This window comes from Mastacembelus armatus, chromosome 24, assembly GCF_900324485.2.
Source record: "Mastacembelus armatus chromosome 24, fMasArm1.2, whole genome shotgun sequence".
Classification (NCBI taxonomy): domain Eukaryota; kingdom Metazoa; phylum Chordata; class Actinopteri; order Synbranchiformes; family Mastacembelidae; genus Mastacembelus; species Mastacembelus armatus.
Window position 1 is genome coordinate 16,009,966 of NC_046656.1, and position 23,784 is coordinate 16,033,749.

Sequence of the window (23,784 nt, forward strand, 5' to 3'; positions counted from 1 at the left end):
GAGCAGAAGGGATTATGAGTGGGAGCACTGTGGGGGGTTTGCCATCCTCCAGGGGGGAGGTGAAGTGGATTTCTTCTCTCATCCATTTTTCATGGCTTTTGTCCTTTTCAGATCTCCAGTCTCTGTACATACGCCTGACGGGTCGATTCTCTTTTATCTTTAAGCATCTTTCGGGGACTCAGTGTGCATGCCTGGTGTGTGTTTGGGGGGTTTGATAGAGGTGGCAAAGGTCAAGGTTGAGACTTACTGTTTTTCGTCAAGCTATAATGACAATCTCACCAGATTGGCTACTAAGATGATGCTCATTTGGCATTTTAATTGAGGTAAGTAGCTTCAGTATCTTCCTCTAGGTCACAGGATATTGAATTCTTAATGTTTAGAGTTTTCTACAGTGAAGATGGATAAATATGTCACTTCATCTCAAAGGAATATCATGGAGGTCGACCCACATGGACTATATATATATATATATATATATAAACAACACTGTTTAATAGCAGCGTACTTCCCTTGTGGTTTAATTCAAAACACACACGTCTTTTAAAAGGGGTTTTAATAATTAATGACCTCATTTGTTGACCTCTAGGGTTCCACATCTTTGACAGAACTTGTTTCCTGGTCTCCGTTCTTCCCCTTGAGCTACAGAGGCCTTTAACAGGTACCAGTAATTACATTTCATATAACATACATTTTTCACACCCGTAAAATGCCTAATGCATTGCACAGTGAGACTGTCAGCAGAATGAAAAACAATTCTGCTTCATTTGAGGACACTAAAATGTCGATATGTTTACACAGACACACACATATTTACATTAGACATACTTGAAATTCCCTTCAGGGATTATAGTGTATGCATCTATTATATATATGGACACTCAAATAAATAGTGGACAATAAAGATAATGCATTATATAGCTGTATAACTAATTAGGGAAAATATTATTGATATGTCCAATTAGCATGGCTGCAAAGTCTAAGCCTAACTCATACTATATATATATATATATATATATATATATAGTATGATATAGTATACATATATATATATATATATATACATACATATATATACATCTTGTATCAATATATATATATATATATATATATATATATATATATATATATATATATATATACACACTGCATGATCAAAAGGAATTTCTTGTGCAAGCAGATGAGATATGTTGCCTACACCAAAGTATACATCTCTGCTATACCCTTATGTTCTGCTCTGTTAATAGTACTGTAGGCATTTGTGTTTTCTCCTGCAGAGAGCTCAGATTTCATACAGTACGTGCCAGTATGTGTGACATGTTACTGCTGATAGGAGAGAAAAAGTGACAGACATTCCCAAACTAACTGGAAATACATAGTTTGGTTTCAGTACCACTCTGTGAACAGGGAAGCAGTCACTCCAACCCCCACACACACATTTTTCAGAATGGTTCACAATGGAAAACCACAGTTACAGTGTCAACCTGTCGGGCAAGTCAATGACACTTCATAGTACAGTACATAGTACAGTATGTCTTGCTTTTCCTGTTCATGCTTTGGAACTGATTTTGTGGCGAGCAGTCCATATTCAACCTTTTAGATACTGAGATGTGACAAAATAAATGGATTAGGGCACCTTTTTATTTAGCCTATTCTCTGTGTGATGGCTTGTTAACACTAAATACAGTTATACTTGGTTGGTAAAGACTCAAAATCATCTCCAACATGAAAAAGAGTTTGGGAATGAAAAAGCTGCACAGGTTGCATCCTGTATTGTTTTGTTTGCTTCCTTTCCTCCATAATCACCAATCTGTAAGAGATATGATGCTGACACTAGCCAGATTCTACCTGACTTACTATAAATAAGTGATTAAAAGCCACGATTAAAGAGGATATGTGGTATGTTGTTCAGATTTTTTTCAGTGTTAACATAGCAGACTTTCTCATTCCCTTCTTTCCACACACAGGAGATAACTAAGAGGAGACTTGCTCTAAACTCTACAATCCATCCCTGCATGCACAGCTGAGGACCTCGTAAATATATGTCACTGATAAGGCCCAACTGATGCTGCATAAGGATTTCTAAGGTTTCAAAAAAGAGCAGTAAATCTTTTATGGCCTTTTTATGATATTAGGCCTTTAAAACAGAAACAGGCTGTGGATATTCACCTGGATCCCATCTAGGACTGTTTATCAGTTTGAACCAGTCATTTCTCTGCTCTTCCTCAAAGCACAATACCATGAAAATCCAAGGTTATGACCTTAAGAGTGGAGAGCAGAAGAGAGACACATCTTGTATTAATTTCCAGTGTAGACTTTGTAAAAAAGATAAAAAATAAATGATGTCTTATTTGAGTTATATTTGCTGATTCTAGAGGCAGTGTTTCCCAAACCTGGGGTCAGTCATAGGATAAATGTAACATTGAAATGACGGTGAGACTTTTCTCTGATCTTGGCTTTTTACCCATGACATCAGTCTGTCAGTCCACATTTTCCAGACTGATGTATTTCAAGCTATATGGGTTACCATGAAATTTTGTACAGACATTCCTTTGACTTACAACAAAAGTAGAAAAATATATATTTACACTATAAATGTTTATAAAAGACAGAAAAAAGAGAAACAGGTTGGCAAAAGTTAAAAAGCACACCTTCTTCCCCTGGGTATATAATGTCTAATTTACATACAGATGGAGAGTGTGTGCCGGAATCATACTGGTATTGTGCACCTCAGTGTCCTCTAACTGCAGCGGTGGATCTTGTCTTTCATTCAGATGGCAGGTTTTAGCTACCACCTGTGAATGGACTGCACTCCGAAAAAAAGAGTGGTAATCCATCTGCTGTGGTATAACACACACACACACACACACACACACGCACGCGCGCGCGCGCACACACACACACACACACACACACACACACACACACACGCGCACGCACACACACGCACACACGCACACACACACGCACACACACACGTCCAGATGGTCTCTGGAGAGCAGAGACATCCCATGTGTCCAGTTACAACATGAAAGTAAGAGAGACACAATTTAAGTACTCGTCTATCCTCCCATCCCCACTGCCCTTCTAGAGATGGATGGCTGGTGGTGGTGAGGAGGCAATGTAGATACAGAATAGCTGGTCATATGCACAGTATGAGTAAGAGTAAGAGTCATTGTGGATGCACTAGCAACAGAGCTACTCCACTTGACCACGAAAGCAGTTAGACTGTTTAAAAAAAAAAAAAAAAAAGAATAGATTAAATGAAACCCAAAATTGCTTTTCAACTTTTCGAGTTTTCTACAGATGGTGAATGAACATTTTATTCAAGGGTGAAATATATAAAGAATAATTAAATGGAATGCACTAAATTTTGATAGAGATATGCTGACTATATTAACATTAACATCAAACTGGCCCAATCTATATTTTCATATTATTCATATCAATAAGCTGCTCACTGATTCCTGTTTAAGAAAGTTAAAGATACATGTGCAGAGGTAAAGCACTGTCAGTCTTAATGTTATCAGGGTCATAAGCTAGACAGGAATATGAAATTAAAGTCTGTCAGGTATGTAGTCTGATGTATGTGTAGACTGGTTAATAAACAAACAATCGAACATTTTAAAATTGATGTATTTCTAGTCTTAATGTGTAGAATTTAAAGAAATGAAGTCTTTTTTGAGAAGATGAGCTTCCTGTTCACATACACACCTCTGCTGAATCACTGGAGATAAAACCATCTCCACAGTACAACAGCTCTTATTTCACTTAAACGTGTTAACACTGTTTTCATTTCTGGGAAACCTACTGTATCAACATACTCATCGAGGTCCGTTTTTCAGAATCTGTATTTGCTTATCTCCATGGAGGGATTCTTTGCATAAATGTGTCATCCCGTTTCCTGATCCACATCTAGTTTTGCCTTATCAGGATGTGTTTGTTCAAGAGTGACAGTGCATATCAACAGGTTCCATAAAGGCTGTTGATAGATTTACTGTATGAAAGCAGCACAGAAGTGCTGTGGATTTTAAGCTCACAGAAAACTGGCATCTGTGCGGTCTTCTACAGAAGCAAAAGTAATTGTTTACGCACTGCATTCTAGATAAAGCCCCTATTGAACATTCAAATACAGTGGAGACATTTCATAAGTATTACAATAGTTGCAAGCAGCTGCATGGATATTATATATATATACATATACACACACACACACAACTACTATGTAGTCTATTATAAACTTTTTTTTTTTTTTTTTTACATACTGTTTATCAATACTAAATAGGGGGCCATGAAGTAAAGTGTGATGACTATGACATTCATAGTACAGTCACCTGTAATGATACACTCAACACTGTGACATTATCCTGAAAATTAGCTAAATAATAGACACAAATGTACATTTTGGGCATCGAACCCATTTTATTTGAACTTAATGCCGTTTAATCCAACACAGTTAGTGCACATGCAAAGTATCATATTTAAATATATACTGTTCGTACCAAGTGTAATTTAAAAGTTTCACCATTTGGGTAATAAATTAACAAAATCAAAATATTACTAAAAACACTGCCCACAATGCGTACACCTTAAGCATAAAATACATAAAACTGCAATGTTTGTGTTTGTACTTTTTCTTTTTTTCAGAAAATATTTTTTAAAAACACTAACTCAGTGTAAGACACCAGAAAAAAAGATCACAGTTGGACAAATTTCTTTATGTCTTTGCCATGAGAAAAATCATACTTCTTTCACTTAAAGGTATTATGTGTAGGATTTCCACTAAACATCACATAGCTAATATATTAACATGTGCTACAACATAAAGTCTCTGTGAGCTGCTTCGTAGCAAAAAAATATGATTATCTTCCCCTTGTGGCTTCTGAACATTCAGCTAACCATCTGAAAATAAAGAAGCCAGTGTACGACTTTGAACTTCATCCAAATCAAAACCGCCTTTACAGGGCTTTCCAGTAAAACACGTTCTTCAATCAGAGAATACTACACATAGCACCTTTTAAAAACTGCAGCTCAGCTCATCATCACTGAAAATAGAGTAAGAAACTGTCAAACAGTGCACAAACATAAAACAAAAGAAAAAACGATCACAGTTGAAGAAGCCACTACAGCATAGAGGGAACATCTATGAAAATCTGGTCCTGATGCATTCAGGTTTCTGTCACAGAGAACCACCAAGTGTTGACATTTCTGACATGTGGCTGAGAATTCGATATGTTGGTGCCTTTGTAGCGAGCAAACGGACACAAACTATTATCATGTGCCTGAGTGATGGAGGTAGAAATGTCCAATCCTGGGCTAATGGTTATCCAGCATAGGCATGAATTATTTACTTAGTCTTAACTTATTAGTCTCAGTATATTTAATAGAAGTAGCATATGGCTTACTATTGGCACAGTCTGCAACCTCGCTCTCAACTGTCAAAAGTGCATTCAGTTTGGCTGAAGGTGGAAATCTCTGCAGAGAGGACAGACACACTCCCATACACTTTGGGGTCAATGTGAAACTCCAGCCTGGAGCTCAGCTGAACAGTGACAGTGGAAACGGGGAACTAGGAAGTGACAGCTAACTACTACACAAACATGTTTTTACATCTTTGTTTGTTTGTAGATTAAACAAAATGTGAAATCACTTTAACTAAGTCAGAAGCCAATGAGCAAATAACATTCAGAAACGTATTACTGATTTTTATCTTGATTCCATTAGACCAGATTCAACACTATGAACACTAATGCAGAGTTTGGCTTTAAGCTCAAATTTTACTATTTAAAAATAACAGGTTATAAGCTAAAGAATAAAAGCATTGTCAGCTATATCTGAATAGCTAGTAAAACTGATTGCTGAGTACAAATTAAACTGCATGTTTGACAATGAACAGTAAAGCAACTTGTGGTCGACTCCACAGGCAAAACACAATAAAATACACACCTAACAAAAACTTAAATCATATTTTTTTTACCACCTAAGTAAAGAACCAGGCTGAACAAGCTGAACCTGAAGCGCTGCTGCAAGATGGTTATGCTTCATTTGGCAACAGATTCCTCTGCAACGATCGAACAATCAAACCAACAGCTTTGACCCCTCCCACTCGCAGCTGCTATTTATGGTCTATATTTTATGGTGTCACTCTTACTGTCAATGTGTCATTCATTAATACTCTTGTGGCTTATTGCAATCTTCACTAAATGCATTCACCTTTTAGAAAATAGCTGGAGGGAAGGTGTGGTGACCTGTGCACCTGCGTTGGCTTGCTGGCTGATACCACCCACAGTGACACAGCTACACAAAAGGCGTCAGGTTTCATCCAAAAGAGAAGTGACATGGCAGTTCTTCACATTTTGACAGGCACATAAAGTTGCAGACTGGCCATCCAAGTTAAATGGCTTTTTTCTTTTGAGCTAAATCAGATGTCTTAAGATTATGTAAATGGGGGCGTTTTAATTCTTTCAGTCTTATGATGTTTATGGCAAACTCCTTTAAAATCTTTTCAAATGTGGGCAAGAAATAAACAATTTCAAGACCCTTTTCAGAATTTTCTACAATAGATTCATCTCGTACCAAACAAGAACGATACAGTGGAAAAGTGTGAGCACCACTGGAAATCTTGCAGTGAGGTTCTTCACTAAACTGCAGATTTTACTGAACACTAAAGAAAACATTGTCACATGGAAGAAAATGGTGTAAAAAAATAAATAAATAAGGAACAAGGATCTGATTAGATTATAGAGCAAAAAAAAAACTTTTTCAGAGCTAAAAAAAAAAACCCAAACATTTAAAGATATTATTGTAAAGGCTGGTCATCACAATATACAGTAAGATGCAGCTAAAGATATTTTTAAGAGACCTCAGCCTTGTGAATGTAAGACAAGTCCAGTGGTCATTTCAGAATTTTCCAAAGGTGCTTTCCACATACAAGTGTCCTGATGTTAAACTTGTTGACACATCCTGTACTTTAAAAGCACATAACTGATACCAACACAAAAAGAATCTGATTTAAATATTTACTAGCAATTAGCTTTGGGCTCAGTTCATCCTGAAAAAAAAGGATTAATTTAGCAAATTAAAATTTGCAATTTTCAAAGAAATTAACAAAATGGTCAAATCAATTCCAGCAAACTACACAATCCTATATGAAGAAATGATCCTGAATGGACAGAAAGACAAAGAAGCTGAGCTAGTGGGCATGGGGGAGATAAATATGGCTTAAGGGTTATATGCATATATTGCTACACAGTTTGGGTGGAAGTTAGTCCTCAATTATTTTACTCTGTATGTGATCTCAAGCATACGCAGTTTGGTTTATTTAATATTTCTTAAAAGTTGTTTGATAACTACTTGACATGCCTGAAATGATGCTCAGTGCTCTTCTAAGAGAATTGCTGTCACACCCAGTATGGATAAGGACATACACTTGAATCAATAAAAAAAATACACATTAAAAATAAGGTTTTAGGGGAAAAAGGAGAGAAATGTTGACAATTGATTGTCAGCTGTTCCTCAGGCTCAAAAGGCATAGAGGAGCAAAATGAATGCCAGACTGACTCTTACATTGACCTAGAGCATTTCTTCATTTTCACAAGAGAAGATAATCTGGGTGAGAAAAAAATAATAAAATATATCCATGCTTTTATTTTGACACCTTTTGATATTTTAAGGTGTTATCAACACTGCACATATAATCCACACAAATAATACCCCTATATCATTAAAACACTAGCTTTTTTTTCATATTTAAGTTGACCAAATCACCAGGTTTGAGTATTCTGCTAGATTTCACCACTACACTGTGACACAAGCTCTGCTGGGGCACTGGAAAGGAAAAGAACTTTCACTTTGTCTGCACTGACTGTAGCAATAAATCAGAAATGTGGTTCTTTTACTATCTAACTGTAGTAATGTATAAATAATGAGAAACGTTTTAAGTCAGAGGCAGTTTTCTAAAAAAACAATAGGCTCTGCTTCATTACTTGCATATTTTTAATAAAACCACAATGTGGGGGATTTTTTTCTTTTGTACATATTGAATAATAAATGATGTACCAGCCCTTTTTGAATGAAGAAAATACTAATATGTACGGAAACAAGAATAACAAGAACCTTGTTGCCTAAAAGCTGCAGGTGATTTTGAAATACATTAGTATAATAAGATGCTGGTCATCATCACATTCAGGGATCCACCCTAAATATGACCAAAGGTTTGACTATTTGGACCTGAGATTTTGTCAAACTGCTCTTACGAGATTTGATTTATGCTTTAATGACCACTAAGAATTACTGCACTGGACTTACCAGATGAATCATGATCAAACTCTTCTCAACATGCTCCTAAACCTTAACGTGCTGTTGATAAAATGAACTCTCTAAAAATGATTTGATTGTACTGAAAACTAGAGGACTTTATACAGTAAATTCCTCTAAAGGTCTCCATGTCTGAAGGATTTCATGTCATCCGAGTCCAAACATTTGGTTTTGGAAACAAACTGTGACCCTGTAACTGTAAGCTTTTAAAACTCTAACTAAATATGAAGATGCTATTTCTAATGCTTTGTCTGCAACAATTTACAGTCTGCTTCACATTAGGATAGTGTGCAACATCAGTGACACAGAAAACAGAAATTAGGTCCTCTGTGCTGAGGTACAATGTAACGTCTGTACCTTTGACAGCAGAGTGAGAGTTGAATTCAGTGAGTTGAATTGAGTGAATTTTTAGCCCGGGGTGCTGTGGTAAGTATTGCTTAAAGGCTGTGGATTAGAGAAATTAATTGAGGCATGCTTGAACAAGTGGTGGTTAACACACACCTAACAACTCAGTCATTACAAGGCCCCACCATTGACTAGCATAGTTTTTGCATTACTGGATCATGGCTTAAAGGAATACTTCACTGATGTTTCACCTTAGTTTTATGTCTTTAGTGGCTAGAATGATGTGAATATGTTCAAAAACTGCCATATTTTCTATGCTGTGTATCATTATAGCACATGCAATATTCCTCTTGTCAATCAAGCAGAAGTGTTTATGCACATATGACTCTGATGCAGATATCAGCATGCTAAAATCTTAGCAAACTGGGGTTAATCAGGGGCACAAAGCTGGTTAGCGTAACGGTTTACTGTCAGGTTTACATGGTATGGCCTCGGCGGTTTAAGATTAAGTTTAAAGAACGGTAAATGGCTTTTTCTCAACCAATGTCAAATGTTGACACTAACATTCAAGATCTGAAAAAAAAAAAAAAAAAAAAAAAAAAAGAAAATCAGTGAAGCATTCCTTTAATTGAGGGGAGGCTAATGAAATCAGTGATATGCAGCTGTTTATAACAGATGGCACAGTAAATGAAATGATTATCATAATAAAAAAGTCATCAAGATGAGAAACGAGTGCCTGTGACAACTAGCTATGGCAAATTTGTTTTTTAGGGAAACTATTAAGACCACATGAGATTTAAAATGTAAATAGGACAAAACTCAAAGATACCTGTTGGCAACAAGACAGCGGGCCCACCCTTCATCATGTACCAATAAGCAAAAAGGCAATACAGGATGAAGAGCAATAAGGGGGAGAGTGCTGGGCCAGTGTTTGATTCAATTTGGAATTAACAGTAGAAAGAATGGTGGTTAATAGTAGTTACACATTAGTGGAGATCTTGTACTTGGGAGACATGTTATTATGGAACCAGATGAAGCTAAAAATGACGCCCATGGTTTTGGGTATGCGCTCGTCATAGGCAAACGTCATGGCCTCGTGCAGCGGGATTTTGACCACCTCGATAAGCTCTCCCTCCCGTGGCTCACCTCCGCCTGCGCTGACGCAGTTGTCGTCCGACACCTCAGCGTAGAACATGGTCTGCATGGCGCCTGTTACACCTACACCTGACCTGATGGGAAAAACAAAACAACAAAAAAAAATAAGATTCCACAGCATTGGGAATTTTTTCTCTTCTTGATACCTTATAATAAGGAATATGAACATGTGTTTGTGTAAAACCCAGCACATGAATCTGTCTTAGCACTACAGTGGTCTCATATAAAAGCTGTGTCTTTAGTTTGGAATAGTATGCAACATGCACTCACACCAGTATTCTTAGGAAATTTCTTCACCATTTAAACCAAACTGAATCTCTCCACTATAGAGGGTTGGGACTTTGGGTTGCCTGCTAGTTCAGAGAGTTGCCACACTCTGTCTAAAACACCCTCATAGGGGTCATGAGGGTTAGGACCATAACTATATACCTGGAAAGAGCCAACACATAACAATGGCCATAGTCACCAAACAAAGTGGAGGAAGTGTGTGAGTCAAAATCAAAAAGAGTTATGAGAGCTGTCAGTCATACCTGCCCAGGTGTGCTGCCTAATGTGGGACTGTTTCAGCTGCTGTGTCTCACTGCAGTTTATTAAGACCGATGATGACCTGAGGCTTTTTTTTTTTTTCAGCTCGCTTACAGCACATACCCTCAGCACTTCATTAGTTTGGATCATCCTCCAAAAAAGGATCTGTCTGCCTCTGACTTTCGGGCATATTTTTGAATCTTAGTATTTATTTAAGTATTTTCCAATTTTGATTTATCAAAATCTGTTAAATTATATCAAACTATATATGTTTATTTTGCCCTAAATAATCCTGTGATTGTGATCCTTGTGGTTATATCCCTTTCAGGTTGGAGGGATTTGCTAGGAACATTTACCAATTTAATACAAGAAACAATACAACAACCTGCAAAGGGTGAGTGTCCATCTCAACGATGTCAGGTGACATTTCTCAGAAATATTTCTCTAAATCGACTAACCTATAAGAAGTAATCCTCTTCAGTTTAGAAGCAGGGACATCATAGCCACACTCCTCCAGCACCTCCTGTCGGGCGATTTCCTCCAGGGAGAGTTCGGGTTTGTCCACCAGCCCAGCACAAAGCTCATAGGTGACCCCCACTGAGGCCGGGGGCCACTGAGAAGAGCTCTCTGGCTCTGAGGTCGACTGGCCCTCCTGAGACTCGGGTTCTGTGGCTTCAGTTGCCCCCTCCTCAGTTTTCTCAGCAGACTGAGGCGGCTGCTTTTTGGTCCGTTCCCACTCAGACATGTATACAGCTGGTGGTGGAAGAGAAGAAAACAGAAATATTCAATTAATTCATTCAATTATGTCTATTTTGTTTTTAAACAAATTCACTTTTTCCAATACTGCACTATACTTATAATCAGGGATGCCGAAAACTTCATTTATAGAAATATCTGATCATTTCCCCAGTCACCTTTGGCTAATACAGTAACATACAGTGTTACAGATTCACTCTGAATGTACTGCACAGTTTCCTCCAGTGTCACTTTGCTGTTACACTTGCTTACAACAGTACCTGACCTGATTTATTGCTCAGCCAGATTTTGTGTTTGCGATCACTCAGAGAATTGCTGTGCTTAAACTCAAATGCAGAACAAGTAACATCTATGTTTTGATCAAACTGACCAATATATCGTACACTCCCTGTTTAAACACAAATGTCATTCTTGGCTGTACACAAACTCTGATTTCTTTCAGATAAGGGACAATTTTTCTATCAAGAGAAATGAGAGAGGAGTGGAAAAATATATCAATGGCCAGACTTCCTTGAATTTAGCACACTGTGGTCCCTGGCGACTCCTAACAAAGGAGGTTAGGCTGCTTTGTAACGGGGTCTCTTGTGGTCTATTTATGAGTTTGCATTGTTACTGAGATCCAGTTGGGAAAAAAATGAAAGTGCCCTGAGCACCCAATCTAGATCTAGAGTGCTACTGGGCTGCTGCTTTGTGTGGAGAAAACTGACCTGGACGGAACTGCTTGACAAGGACAAAACAGTGTGAGGTGGTGTTGAAGATCAGCACTGATACGCTGAGGAGAAAAAACAAAGTCAGTGTTCAATAAAAATTATAGTCAGATAACTGTTCCCTAAAATCAGCCTAAATGAGGTATGACTACTGTCTACCATTATTACTGACTGCATCAGCTTGGACTTTCTACATTAAAAGTGTCTGCCTGAGCAAGACCAACCAGCTTGAGAGCTACAAGTCTTCTTTCTAATTTATTGTGACTTTTCAAATTTGGCCAAAGATTTTTGGTAATACATCTGGAAACATATCTTTCTATAGTTTCCTATCAAAATCCCACATACATGTCCATTTTGGACAGCGGCTAAAAAGCAGACATTGTTTAAGCAAATGTGCAACTATTTAATCTTTTTTTTTTTTTTACAATAGATTGGGTGTCCATTTGCCATTGTCAGCCCACACAGTCATATATTTTGGGCTGTATGAGGACAGTCTGGGCAGACCCTCATGCTGAGGTGAGGAAATTTTCATTTAACTGAAAAAGCATGAGCCAGGAGAAATGCCTGTTGTTTTAAATGCTAAACCACACACCAGCTGCAGGATGCATCATGATACGCCACCAAACAGGGGCAGCACATCACAGCTACTATTACCTTAACAGTAACTATCTGAATGGTGCAGGTGTCTTCTCTGGGCATCATGGAATTGTTTTTGACAACTAAATGTGAAGTAAAAAGTAATCCATTACAGTATGGGATGACTAAAATCTTATTTAAAAAGTCTAAAAATGAGCACTACTCTAAAATGAGAGGACCACAACACTCCAGGTTTAAGTGGTGACTTTAAACAAGCTGAATGTGGAGAAAAATTGCAGACAGTCAGAGTCCTTCACCCAGTAAATTGTACACACACAGGTAGGTTTGTTTGTGTGTGTGTGTGTGTGTGTGTCTGCATGGGAGTGGGACTGCTGCTGCCAGTGGAGACTTGAGGCCTGGGATCTGTGTTGGGAAAGCGGATGTCTGAGGCGGCAGGAAGCCCTGCCCTTTATTTCCCATGGCGAGAGGGAACCAGGAGACTGCTATTACAACTTGCTGCTCCTCAGCTGATACTAATTTAATATCTGTTTGGAATACAGATATTTAAAGTCCTGTGTGTATTTTCAACAATAAGTGAGACTGTCAGTTGACCTGGTTTATCCAGGTTAAATGATTTCATATTCCATTGTCTAACGAACAGCTTCCATATGCAGCCTGTTTAACACCCACTTCTATTTTTAGATTCATTCAGCATGTTACAGGTGTCATTTACCCTTCAGTGAAATAACAAATATATTCAACTGGCTGTCTAAAATGAACATTTATTGCATAATGCTTACTGACATTTGTGTGGCCATTTGGATATCTAGATATGGTCAGACAAGTCGAACAATCTTGGTTAGAGGCCTTGATGGGCTCATACATGGACTGTCCATCTTCTGCCCATCTATCACCTTCCTGTCCTCCTGATTTCTGTGTCCTCCCTTTCTCTTCCTCCTTTCTGTTCTGCAAAATTTGGGGTTCAAAATGACCTCTTTCTGCCAAAATGTTCTGAAGGTGTCTTATAAACATTTGATCAATGAAAAACTCTTATTGATGTATTTGAAAATGAACAGCCAGAACAGAAAGTGTGTCACGACTGTAGAACCTGCAGATATGGACAAGATAATGTGGAAGATTTAAAGTGGGACACAGAGGCCTGAGGCATGAAAGCTGTCCCCTGAGGCAGGTCTGGAGTGTAGTTCCACACCATTACTGCTGCTCTACAACTTCCCGCTGAAAACAAAACAAAAAAAGTCTAATGGTTAAACCAAGGCGTGGGCTAAACAGACGCTCGGGACTTTTCATGCACCGTTAAGCTTTCCCCGCCACGCTGCTTGCTCAACAGCGGGAAAACTGAGTCGTGGTAGAAGTGAGGACTAAGGTGAGTACTGATTGTATCACAACTCTTTTTGTATCAGGACATTATCATCATTACGAGTGAACACATTAGGTACCAGCTGGCTCAGGATAAATGAGCTCTGAAACCAACAGAAACAAGATACGGTGAAGAAAACAGCAAGAACTCAGTAAATGCAAATAATTCTGTCTTTCTGTTGCCCCTGATCTTCTTACACTAACAACTAACAAGCACCACTACGCAAACATTCCCATAAACACACGAGTGTAAAAATAACAAAACAATGGATACATGTGGTTTTTAGTTTTTCAGGAAGGCTTATTTCTGCGTCCCCCTGACTGTCGTGGGTGCTGTTCCGGAATATGGGGTGCCAGGTCAGCTGAGACCCATCCTATCCTTGCATAAACAGAGTCCGTGCATTAGTGGTAATTAATGAAGCATTATTTGCCACTAAATGCTATGCACACTTAAACAAAAATGCAAAACAATCCTGGACCATGCAGCACACACTAAAGGGGGAATAACACCTGGGGAAGAGCTCGATGTTCCCATGGGTCATTTTCTCTGGGAAGTACAGATTTGAGGTTTACTGCTTTTGTCTCGGTGGTACTATTTTTCACAGGGACCTCTGTTTGGGGTCAGGGGTGGAGGAAAAGGGGCTTAAATGACCTGAGACTTACCCCAGGGGATTGTAGGACACTGAGCAAAACAGAAAATAGGGCCTCTAACACAAATGTGTGACATTTCTCTTACAGTGCTCATTTACAAGCTCATTTATAGCCACTGCTGGACAGAAAAGCAGGGTGCCAGTTCCCAAATAAGCACGGTCTGTTTGGGTTGACAACCCCACCAGTGTAGGACAGATACCGTATAAAAATACCACGAGGGAGAGATGCTAAATGCAGCTACAGGTGATGACTAACAAATGGCCTGGTTTGACTAGATTTCTGTCACAGTGCCCACACAACAAAAACTATATGGTGAATTGCCACCACAAACACATTTCTTTAATTTTACATTTATATATTTCACGGTGCAACAAAAACCCTCGAAATAAACAAACAACAAACAAACAAATAAATAAAACTACTGCAGTTTCCAGGGAGTATGAGCACACTGATTACCAAATCATCCTCAATCGTTGATCCCTACACAGGATCCGAACACTGATAAGAGTAACGCTGATTGTGCATTTCAGAGCTATTTCATTAGCAGACTTACTTCAGTGAAATCTTGGCTACACAAAGCAAACTTTGCTCTAATTTAGTTTCTGAAGAAGCGGGTTTGATTTGTCAGCCCATTCTGAAAAAATGTTTTTGGCAGTGTGTGTGTGTTTATATATGGACACATGGAAAAAATGGATAGGGACACTTCTTCCATCCAGCAGTAATGAATAAAATGTTTTTACCTGTCATGGGTTCGCATGAAGTCCCAGGATTTCTTTGTGCCATTCTGCGAAAAAAATAAGACAAAATAAATAAACACAATTAAGGCTATTTCAAACTCCCCGGTAGGTGGGTGGAACCAGATGCATTCAGTGTACCACAACGTCTCACTCTCTTTGTTGCATTTGATTTGAGTGGCAGGATGTCAAATCATCTCCGATTGATTTCGTGTGATTACTGTAAGGTCAACATCTGCCCCATATCAGAAGCTTGCATGAACACGCTAAGGTAACATTACAAACCACACCCATTAAAAACATCTGCAGATGCAAAGCAAAAGAAATTTACTGCACCTGTAACAGATGGCAAACTATATCAACTGTAGTTACGCTTACAAACTTTAATGATTACTTGCATGATACTTATAATAAAACAGTAGGAAAAAATTTTCAGAAGACACTGCAATGTTTGTTGTTTGTTCACATCAAATACACAGTCCTTATCAATAACAGGGTACACTGACATATTCAATACACGATTCACAGTAAGATGTGGCAACAATAAGTTAGTCAGAGATTACCAGAGTGAGGGAAAAGGCATCCACTGTCAGAAAATCCTGAACAGCTCACAAAGTTAAGAAATGTAGAGGGAAAAGGCATCTATGATTTGGACCTATGAGTTGCAGGGAGAGGCTCCTGATGACTAAATGTTGAAACATGTCCGGTTGTTATTTAACTTAAGTGACAGAAGATGTTACAATTAGATGCTTTAATGCCCTGTGGTCACATCCTCACATCAACAGATGTGCAGCTCAACAATCCTTCAATAAATTTCTAACAGCAAATTATAAGGTAAACTGCTGAGGCAGGTGTGTGTGGCATACACCAGTGATCCTAAATATGTGGGCAGTGACACACCCATTGTTTGCTGGAGCGGAACACCACACCATCCTGACAGTCTGGTTCATTTCGAGGTTATTTTCATTCATACCAGGTAGAACAAGGAAAGGTATTTGCAGGTGAAGCAGCCAAACTGCATCAGTGAACATTAAAATGAAATGGAATTCATCACCCTCTCATGCACTGATGCATAAATGTCTACAGCCAATAGCGCCACCAAGGGGTGGACTACAGGGCCACCCCTGTTAAACCTTAACATATTGTTATATAAAATTAGTGGCTTGGTTCATCTAGGACTACAGTTTCCACTGTCGCATTAAAGGTCAGAAGTTACGAGACTACTTGTGATTGGACACAAATTTGTGGTGTCAACTTTTAAAAATCTCATCTCATTCATGACATGATATACCAGCAGCACCGGTTTGATGGTGCACAACTCTCAGATTGGCACCTGAAATCACAAATTGTGCTCATTCTACCATGTACCAGTTTGTTTTCTGTCTGCCATTCAGGTAGCAATATGACATTTATTGACAAAACAATGTCAATGTAGCATTTTACATGAAATCAACAAAGATGCACAGATTGAACTGAAACATAAACCTATAGCGTATAAATATGGTAAACTTTGGCCTACATTTTCAACGCCTGAGGAAATGCTGCTTTTATTCAAATTCAGGCTACACCTCCTCTCCACCCACAAGCTCTTTCAGGCGCAGGGATGACAGCTTTACTAGTACAGGCTTATTTCAGCGATAATAGACGGTTCTTCTTGTGTGCGAGTGTGCTGGAGCAGTTTCAGCACCACCCAAGAAATGGGAGGAGGTGAAATGGCAAGCTAATTGGTAGATGTAGTAAAAGCTACTGTTGCAGCAACATGATTTAGGATGTGCCACTGTGCCAAAGATGTATTTACAGCTGCAAGATGCAATGTCTATCTATAAAAGAATAAACCCTTACATACCGTTTTAATTGATTGTGTATCAGATAGTGTCCGTCACACAAAACTCAGACACAAACCACTTTGGCCAGATGTGATTGTATACAGTGGGAGACATCCAGGTGAGAAAAACTAAAACTCATGTCAACTGACTGGTGCGTGACCTAACAAGCCCCGGCCACAGGTCACAACCACAGGCCGTCAGTGTGAAGCCAAGCTAGTAAATGCCATTCACGCATCATTAACGATCATGCTGTGGTATAAAATGATAGCATGAAGCCAACATTTGTATAGGCTTAGTTATAATATTGCAGTGGTAGCATCTTTATCCAGTGTAGAGCTGTTATGACAGGCTCCAGACGAGGCCTTGCTGTATGATCACTGAGTTTGAGGAAGAGATGTGTGACAGTAAAGCCTTTGTGGTGCGTCCCTGAACAGCCCCTCCTGAGCTGCAGAGAAGACATGACGAGGATGAAAGATTTAAAACTGTCCATGCTCCTAAACTGCATGTTCACATTGCACAAATTCATACAGCAAACCAGATGTAAAAGCTGTGACTTTAAGACAGGACTAAACTACTAATTATTTCTCACTGTCTTCCTCTTGTAAAGCGTTGACATCACCCTGACTCCTGTGTAGAGTCATGTCAGATGATGCTCTGGCTGTGCCGCACATATTCTACTGCTGTAATTACTCTCGTGTCAACAAAGCGTGTGAGTGTCTTACACGTCATCATTCCTCCTTCAGGCCAAGTCAGCCGCACCCCTCTCACTTTTCCTGGGTAAAAGCATGAAGACCGAGGGTGTGTGTGAGTCTGATAAATCACTTGGCGTGACTGAGGCAAGGATGCACTTTTCATGGCTTGCTGCTTTATAAAGAATGCTTAGTGAATAATGTATGAGAGCTTTTTTCCTGTCAATGAACCTTTTACAGGTAAAAGAGAGGTAATCTTCCTGAATCTTCAATATACTGTAGATAACAGGGCCGACTGCTGCTTGATCTTGTTGCTAAACCCAGCCCAAAAAAAATAAATAAATAAATAAAACATTGTCCAATTAGGAGTACTGGAAATCAGTCTGAATCACAGATCTTTTCAGTTGAGGCTGATATCCAATTAACAATTATCCGCTGCCTACACATAGTGAAAATGTGCACAGTCATTGAGAACAGGAAGAAAGCAACACTATTTATTTTGGAAAATCAAGGGGAGTCAAGTCGAAACACTGTCTTTCCAACAGGAAGCTGCAGGATTAAGGACATGTGGTCTTCAGTAAAAAAAACAAAACAAAAAGTAATATCAGTTGCACAACCAACAACCATCTCAATTATGGTCTAGCTTGTTTACAGTCAATCTTAGAGCTGCAACGATTAATCTATTAGAGGATTGACAAAAGTATTGTGCAACTGTTATGAGTAAAAAATACAATACGTTTTGCTGTTTAACCTTCTAAAATTTGGGGATTTGGTTTTGGGCAAATACAAGAAGCTATTTAAACACATCTCCTGATTGAATAAAGGGAAGGAATAAAGAAAAACAATAAGTTATTGATCCTCTAGTTAAATAAGGAAAAACAAATAAGATATAGTGAGTAATCACAGCAAAATACAACAGTAAATTTGGCAATGGCCGATGCTTAAAACTCAGATAATGCTTCTTTTCCAGCAACCACATACTGTACGAGGTGAAACTAGTCAGCATGAGTGTGCCACACACACACACTTCCTGTCTACTATCCTGTCACCGCTCACAGATGGTGGGGTTCCCCTCATTACTTGGGCCACTTGCTGAGAGGGGGGGCGGCACAGCTTGAATAGCCCAGGGGAGATGGAGAATCATGGCCGACATGGATTACGACAGAGAGATTAGCCTTCGGGGGGGGGGGGGGTTAGAGAGGGAGAGAGGGAGAGAGGGAGAGAGGGAGAGAGGGAGAGAGAGAGAGAGAGAGAGAGAGAGAGAGAGAGGGAAGCAGAAACAGGCTACACAGGACCTTGAAATTAATTTGGTCCCTCTGGCTTTAGACATCAGAAATGACAGGCTCCTGTGTGAATGGTTATTATAGGAAGGGATGTATGGTCATCAGGTTTTTGGTGCTTAAAGTCTAATAACCATCAGTCACACACCTCCTGCGCTGAATACACTACAAAGCCAGCAGCTGCAGGAGGAAGAAAAGAATGAACCACCATCCTTAAATACAATAGCACGCTTTGAATCTCAACATGTGTTCTCCAGTTTTTCTCTGGATTTAACTTCAATCTCTGTCCTCTCACCAGCCCAAACAAAGACAGCACAAGTATCAGACACACATTATAACCAGTGAACTAATGATCAGCAGACTTTTAAATGGAAGCTTCAGCACCTGCACAAACTGATCGACCATTATAATGAGCATTAAAACAATCGGGTAAGTGGGTCGCATCAAAGACAAGCATCCTCCAGTGAAGTCCAGAGAGCATCTAGACCTCAAACCAAACCAAGTCAGTTTACACGTCAGTGTCCCTCTAATAAGAAATTACTACTTGGAGAATCCGACTGCAGCCGATTTCAGTTTTAACCTCTAATGTCTCACATTAATTTTTCAGTGATTTTGACAGAAGATCAGTCAGTGAAGTCATTTATCAAAGAACAAGTCCAAAAGTCTACAGCTACACTAGAACCTCTGGCTGTATGTAGCACAGTGGTATCTATGTGATGACACATTCAATACAATGACAATTAAGATCCTGATGTTGAGCAGGCATATTTACCATGTTAATGATCTTAATTCAGTGCATGCTAACATTTACCACTCAGCACTAAACACAGTACAGCTTTGTTGTAGTAATTTAGTCAAAAAACAAAGAAGCTGGAAAAATGTATATTGTGATGGAGCTAGATGCAAAGTTAGGGACCCCTAAGACTCTTAAAGGGAACATATACACAAAAATCATTAGGTTTCATAGTCCATGAAGAACAGATGTACAGCTGCTATATGCAATGTATAACACTTTGCTAAAGACTACAGGGACCACTACAGAGGAAAACTGAAGTCATTAGGATTCACTGTTCTGGAACAATAAATATCTTAAAATGTCCTTATAGCTGCTTACAGTTACTGGCCAACTATCCAATAGTCCAGATATTTCAGTCTCCAGCATTGCTATCACTACAGCCATGCTACTAAAGTCTGTGCTCTGCTAACAATGGCAAAGTTTCGCATATATTGTCTTGTGCTGTTGTTAGAGGTGCAATGACTCATTCAATAGTTGGTCAATTGAAAATGAATTAGCATATTTTTGGATGATTGGTTATTCATCCTGTCACTCTTCAAGTAAAAATGCCAAACATCTGGTGGCTCCAAGTTCTTGAATATGAGAATTGTGGTACATTAAATACCCACAAGATGAATAATTGCACATGAATAATTCACATTATTACACTGAATACATAGAACCTAATTATCCCACTCTGAGCAGCAACCTGTAATTCAATGTAAGTGAGAGGCAAGAGAGATAAAGAGCGTTTTCCCAGAGTCAACGAGGGACACTCACCTGCTTTGTCGAGACAAGCAAGACAAGGCAGAGGAAACAAAACACCAACAAACACTAATGATGACAAGAGCCTCTCACACATGACATTTACATCTGTTTTTCTGTGTGTGATTAGATTTCAGTTTGGGATCTGTGGCTTGGCTGCAGACACACTCAATAACAAAAGGTTTGGGGAAGAGATGCTCCCTCAGTGTGAGAGAAAAGGCTTTGTGGGGAGTCCCTGAACAGCCCCTCCTGAGCTGCAGAGAAGAGATGACGAGGATGAAAGGGAGGACAGTCCATCTGCTGTAGTAGCCTGTTCCGCTATTCTCCTGACAAGCTTAACCCCCCTCTGTTTCACAGGTGTGAACCCCCAAATGGGAAAAACTACTCACTGACGTCCCCTCACCATGAGACCCTTGAAATTCCGGGGTAAATTGAAGGCAACGCTACAGAAGACCAGAAAATCTTTTTGTCCACTCTGAACAAAACAGCATTGTTCTGCATGTGCTAACAACATGAACCACACTTTTCTGGAAAATCTGCAAATGTGCAAATCTCTTATCATCTACAGCGTAAGTGTTAAGGACTTCAGTCCATTTTTTTTAGTTTTACTGTGGTACTTCTTCTGTACCTCTAGATTTTACACAACAGAAGCCATGACCACAACCCAGAAAAACTGCACAAATATTTTGAAACCTAAAAATAAATTCATCCTGGACTGCAGCCTATGTTTGGGTAAGGAAGCACTTCTTACTTTGCTGAAGAGCATCAGGACACACAGTCATCACTGGGAGGATTTCATAAAGAAATATTTGCTATATGGTTTTTGTGCTCTAGGGTTAAAACTGATTAAATTGCCATTTGCAGTGTGCAGTTTAGAGTAGCAAATTAATTGCAGAACGCTGAAGCAAATAACATATTTGACAGCTCATGAAGTCAGGAGATAAAATATACAGTTAACGAGACTTCAGTCACAGAAAATCCACTCTGCCCACACTGTTTGCCACCATGACCTGGATAAGCAGCTAAAAATGGATAGATGAATGAGTGGATGGATGGTGAATATACCAGCACCCACAAGCCCTCTGCAAAACGCCTATATGCTGGGATGCTCAGGTCTATGAATATCTGATACATACGTTTACAATGCTCAGCAATGTTTACATAGACACACTGATTCTGATGTCGGTGCTCATTTATTCCTAAATATAAATCTTTTCATCAGGCTGGAATGATGGGCCAATAGAGCTGCCGATAATAGTTATCTTCATCTTTATTAATCTGCCTTTCTGCCAATTAATCGACAAATGTCTACGAAACATCAAAAAATTGAAAAATTATTGATCAGTCAATTGTGTTCTCAAAACTGTTTAGTCTCTAAAATCTAAAAGAGTAAAAAATGTTCATGGGACAGATGGATTGTTTTGTTCAATCAACATTTAAAAAGCCAAACTATATTACAAAGAATATGCTTTTTGTTTGTCATTATATAAAAAAACTACAATAATTATTGAATTATCAATCGCTTTCTTAATCAAGGACTAAAATAACTTTTCCTTTAATTGACTAACAAAAAATATCTACGTTTTGCATAGCAACTTTTATTTTTATTATAGTGTGGTAAAAACTGATACTAAGCTTCCTTACTTTTCTAATCCTCATAAGATTTGAACATTTGATGCTTGGTCAGTGAAAGCATGAACCTGAACTGGTCATGACCTTTGAAACTACATTACCCAGAAAGCATTTACACACAGGTCAGTTTGACAGATGGAATCAACCTGACGTGCTAATGAGACGGAAAACACACTAAAACCGTGATATCCACACACCCTTACACTAATGCAAAGCATGTGCTGACGTTAACGTGATGCTCAGCATCAACCTCTGCAACAAGCTGCCGTTAGCATGTTAGCTCTCAGCTGTCCCAGGCTAGCAGCCAACACAGTGACAGGTATTGCACTCATGCAAGTAAAAGCCGGAGAATAAACTGCCTTCATTAGCGTTACCTATGTAGTTAATGCCAATTGTTGCTGTTAGCGTCTGTGTTTGAGGTCAGCTTATCCTGCTAGAGCTAGCATGCTAGCTAGAAAATGAATGGGGGTTGGGCTAGCCTCCAGCCTCCAGTAGCATCTATGACCCAGAAAGACCAGAAACAACTTACCTGGTTATAGTGGACCCTGAACGGTTTGAGATAGTCTGACTCTGTACACGGAACGACGTCAATGTTATTAATCTCTTCCATAATTTGGATTTGTAGCTGGATTGGTGGCTCACCGATGATTGTCTGTCACCGCACACTGACAGTGAAGGAATGTCTACGGAAAGCGGGAGAGGACATGAGACTCAACTGTGAGGATGCGATTACAGTGGGAATGAACAGCACTGGGAATGAGAGGTAGTTAATGCGGATTCAGGCTCTTTCTGGCCTATAACATATTTGATTTAATTATACACATAAGTTTTTAAATGTATTACTGTTTAACAAGGTAAGTTTGTCTTTTTTAAGAATACCACACCTCATGTTACAAACTGTGATAAACTCAACTTACAATTTTCCATTTATATAAGTCTACATATCTCATTTGACATCTAATAACAAATTTCTTTGAACTGTTACTAATTCAGCTCTTTCTTTTTTCATAAGCTCACACAAACATCTAACTGTAGAGAGACGACAGTACTGTAGTTTTATGTTCAGCCATCCATTATGTTATGTATACCTGATCATTCTGCACCAGAACTGGAGCCCACCTACCACCGGCACTGGCTGAGAGGCAGGGGAGGCCTTGGGCAGGTAGCCATGCACACACAGATGGTGCCCAAAATCTGAAGAATAAAGCAGCAGTCACAGCTGAAATAAAGATGATATAATTGTTACTAACTGGCCCAGTGGAGCTTTTAATTTGTCTTTACATTCATCAGCAGCAGATTTAAGTCTGTGAGAGTCTGTGTGGGCTAGACTCAAAAAAGAAAAAGTCCAGCACATCAAAACCACAATTTATCATGTTCACGCTTTGTTTTTTGCATGGATTGAGCAAACATCAATTCTTGGCTGTTAGATATGCTAATAGTCTGGACAAGGCATATTATTTGAAACATGAAGAAAAGTCCAGCATCCTTATCGTGCTGAGTAATGAATAAGAGATGGGTGGGGGAGGTCTTTCTCACCGACCCAGCCCTGAAGGGTGAGGCTGCATGATGTCACCCTCTCACATCAGTAACAACCTTATAATGGAAAACAATCTGCAAAGCTCCAATCTCGATGGGGCTGACTTCCTCCTACAAATGAGCCCCAGTCCACCACCCACTA

The 23,784-nt window shown here is 39.1% G+C and overlaps 1 protein-coding gene across 1 annotated transcript; it reads right to left on the minus strand.

The window, feature by feature from the left end:
• Positions 1 to 9,296: 9,296 nt before the first annotated feature.
• Positions 9,297 to 22,772, minus strand: nudt14 (nudix (nucleoside diphosphate linked moiety X)-type motif 14). The gene is made up of 5 exons (XM_026318834.1): positions 22,636 to 22,772; positions 15,146 to 15,189; positions 11,802 to 11,866; positions 10,797 to 11,091; positions 9,297 to 9,887 (listed from the first exon to the last, which is right to left on the minus strand). The coding sequence occupies exons 1-5, from the start codon at positions 22,714 to 22,716 to the stop codon at positions 9,638 to 9,640; spliced, it is 735 nt and encodes a 244-aa protein (XP_026174619.1). The 5' UTR covers positions 22,717 to 22,772; the 3' UTR covers positions 9,297 to 9,637.
• Between the last annotated feature and the right edge of the window lie 1,012 nt (positions 22,773 to 23,784).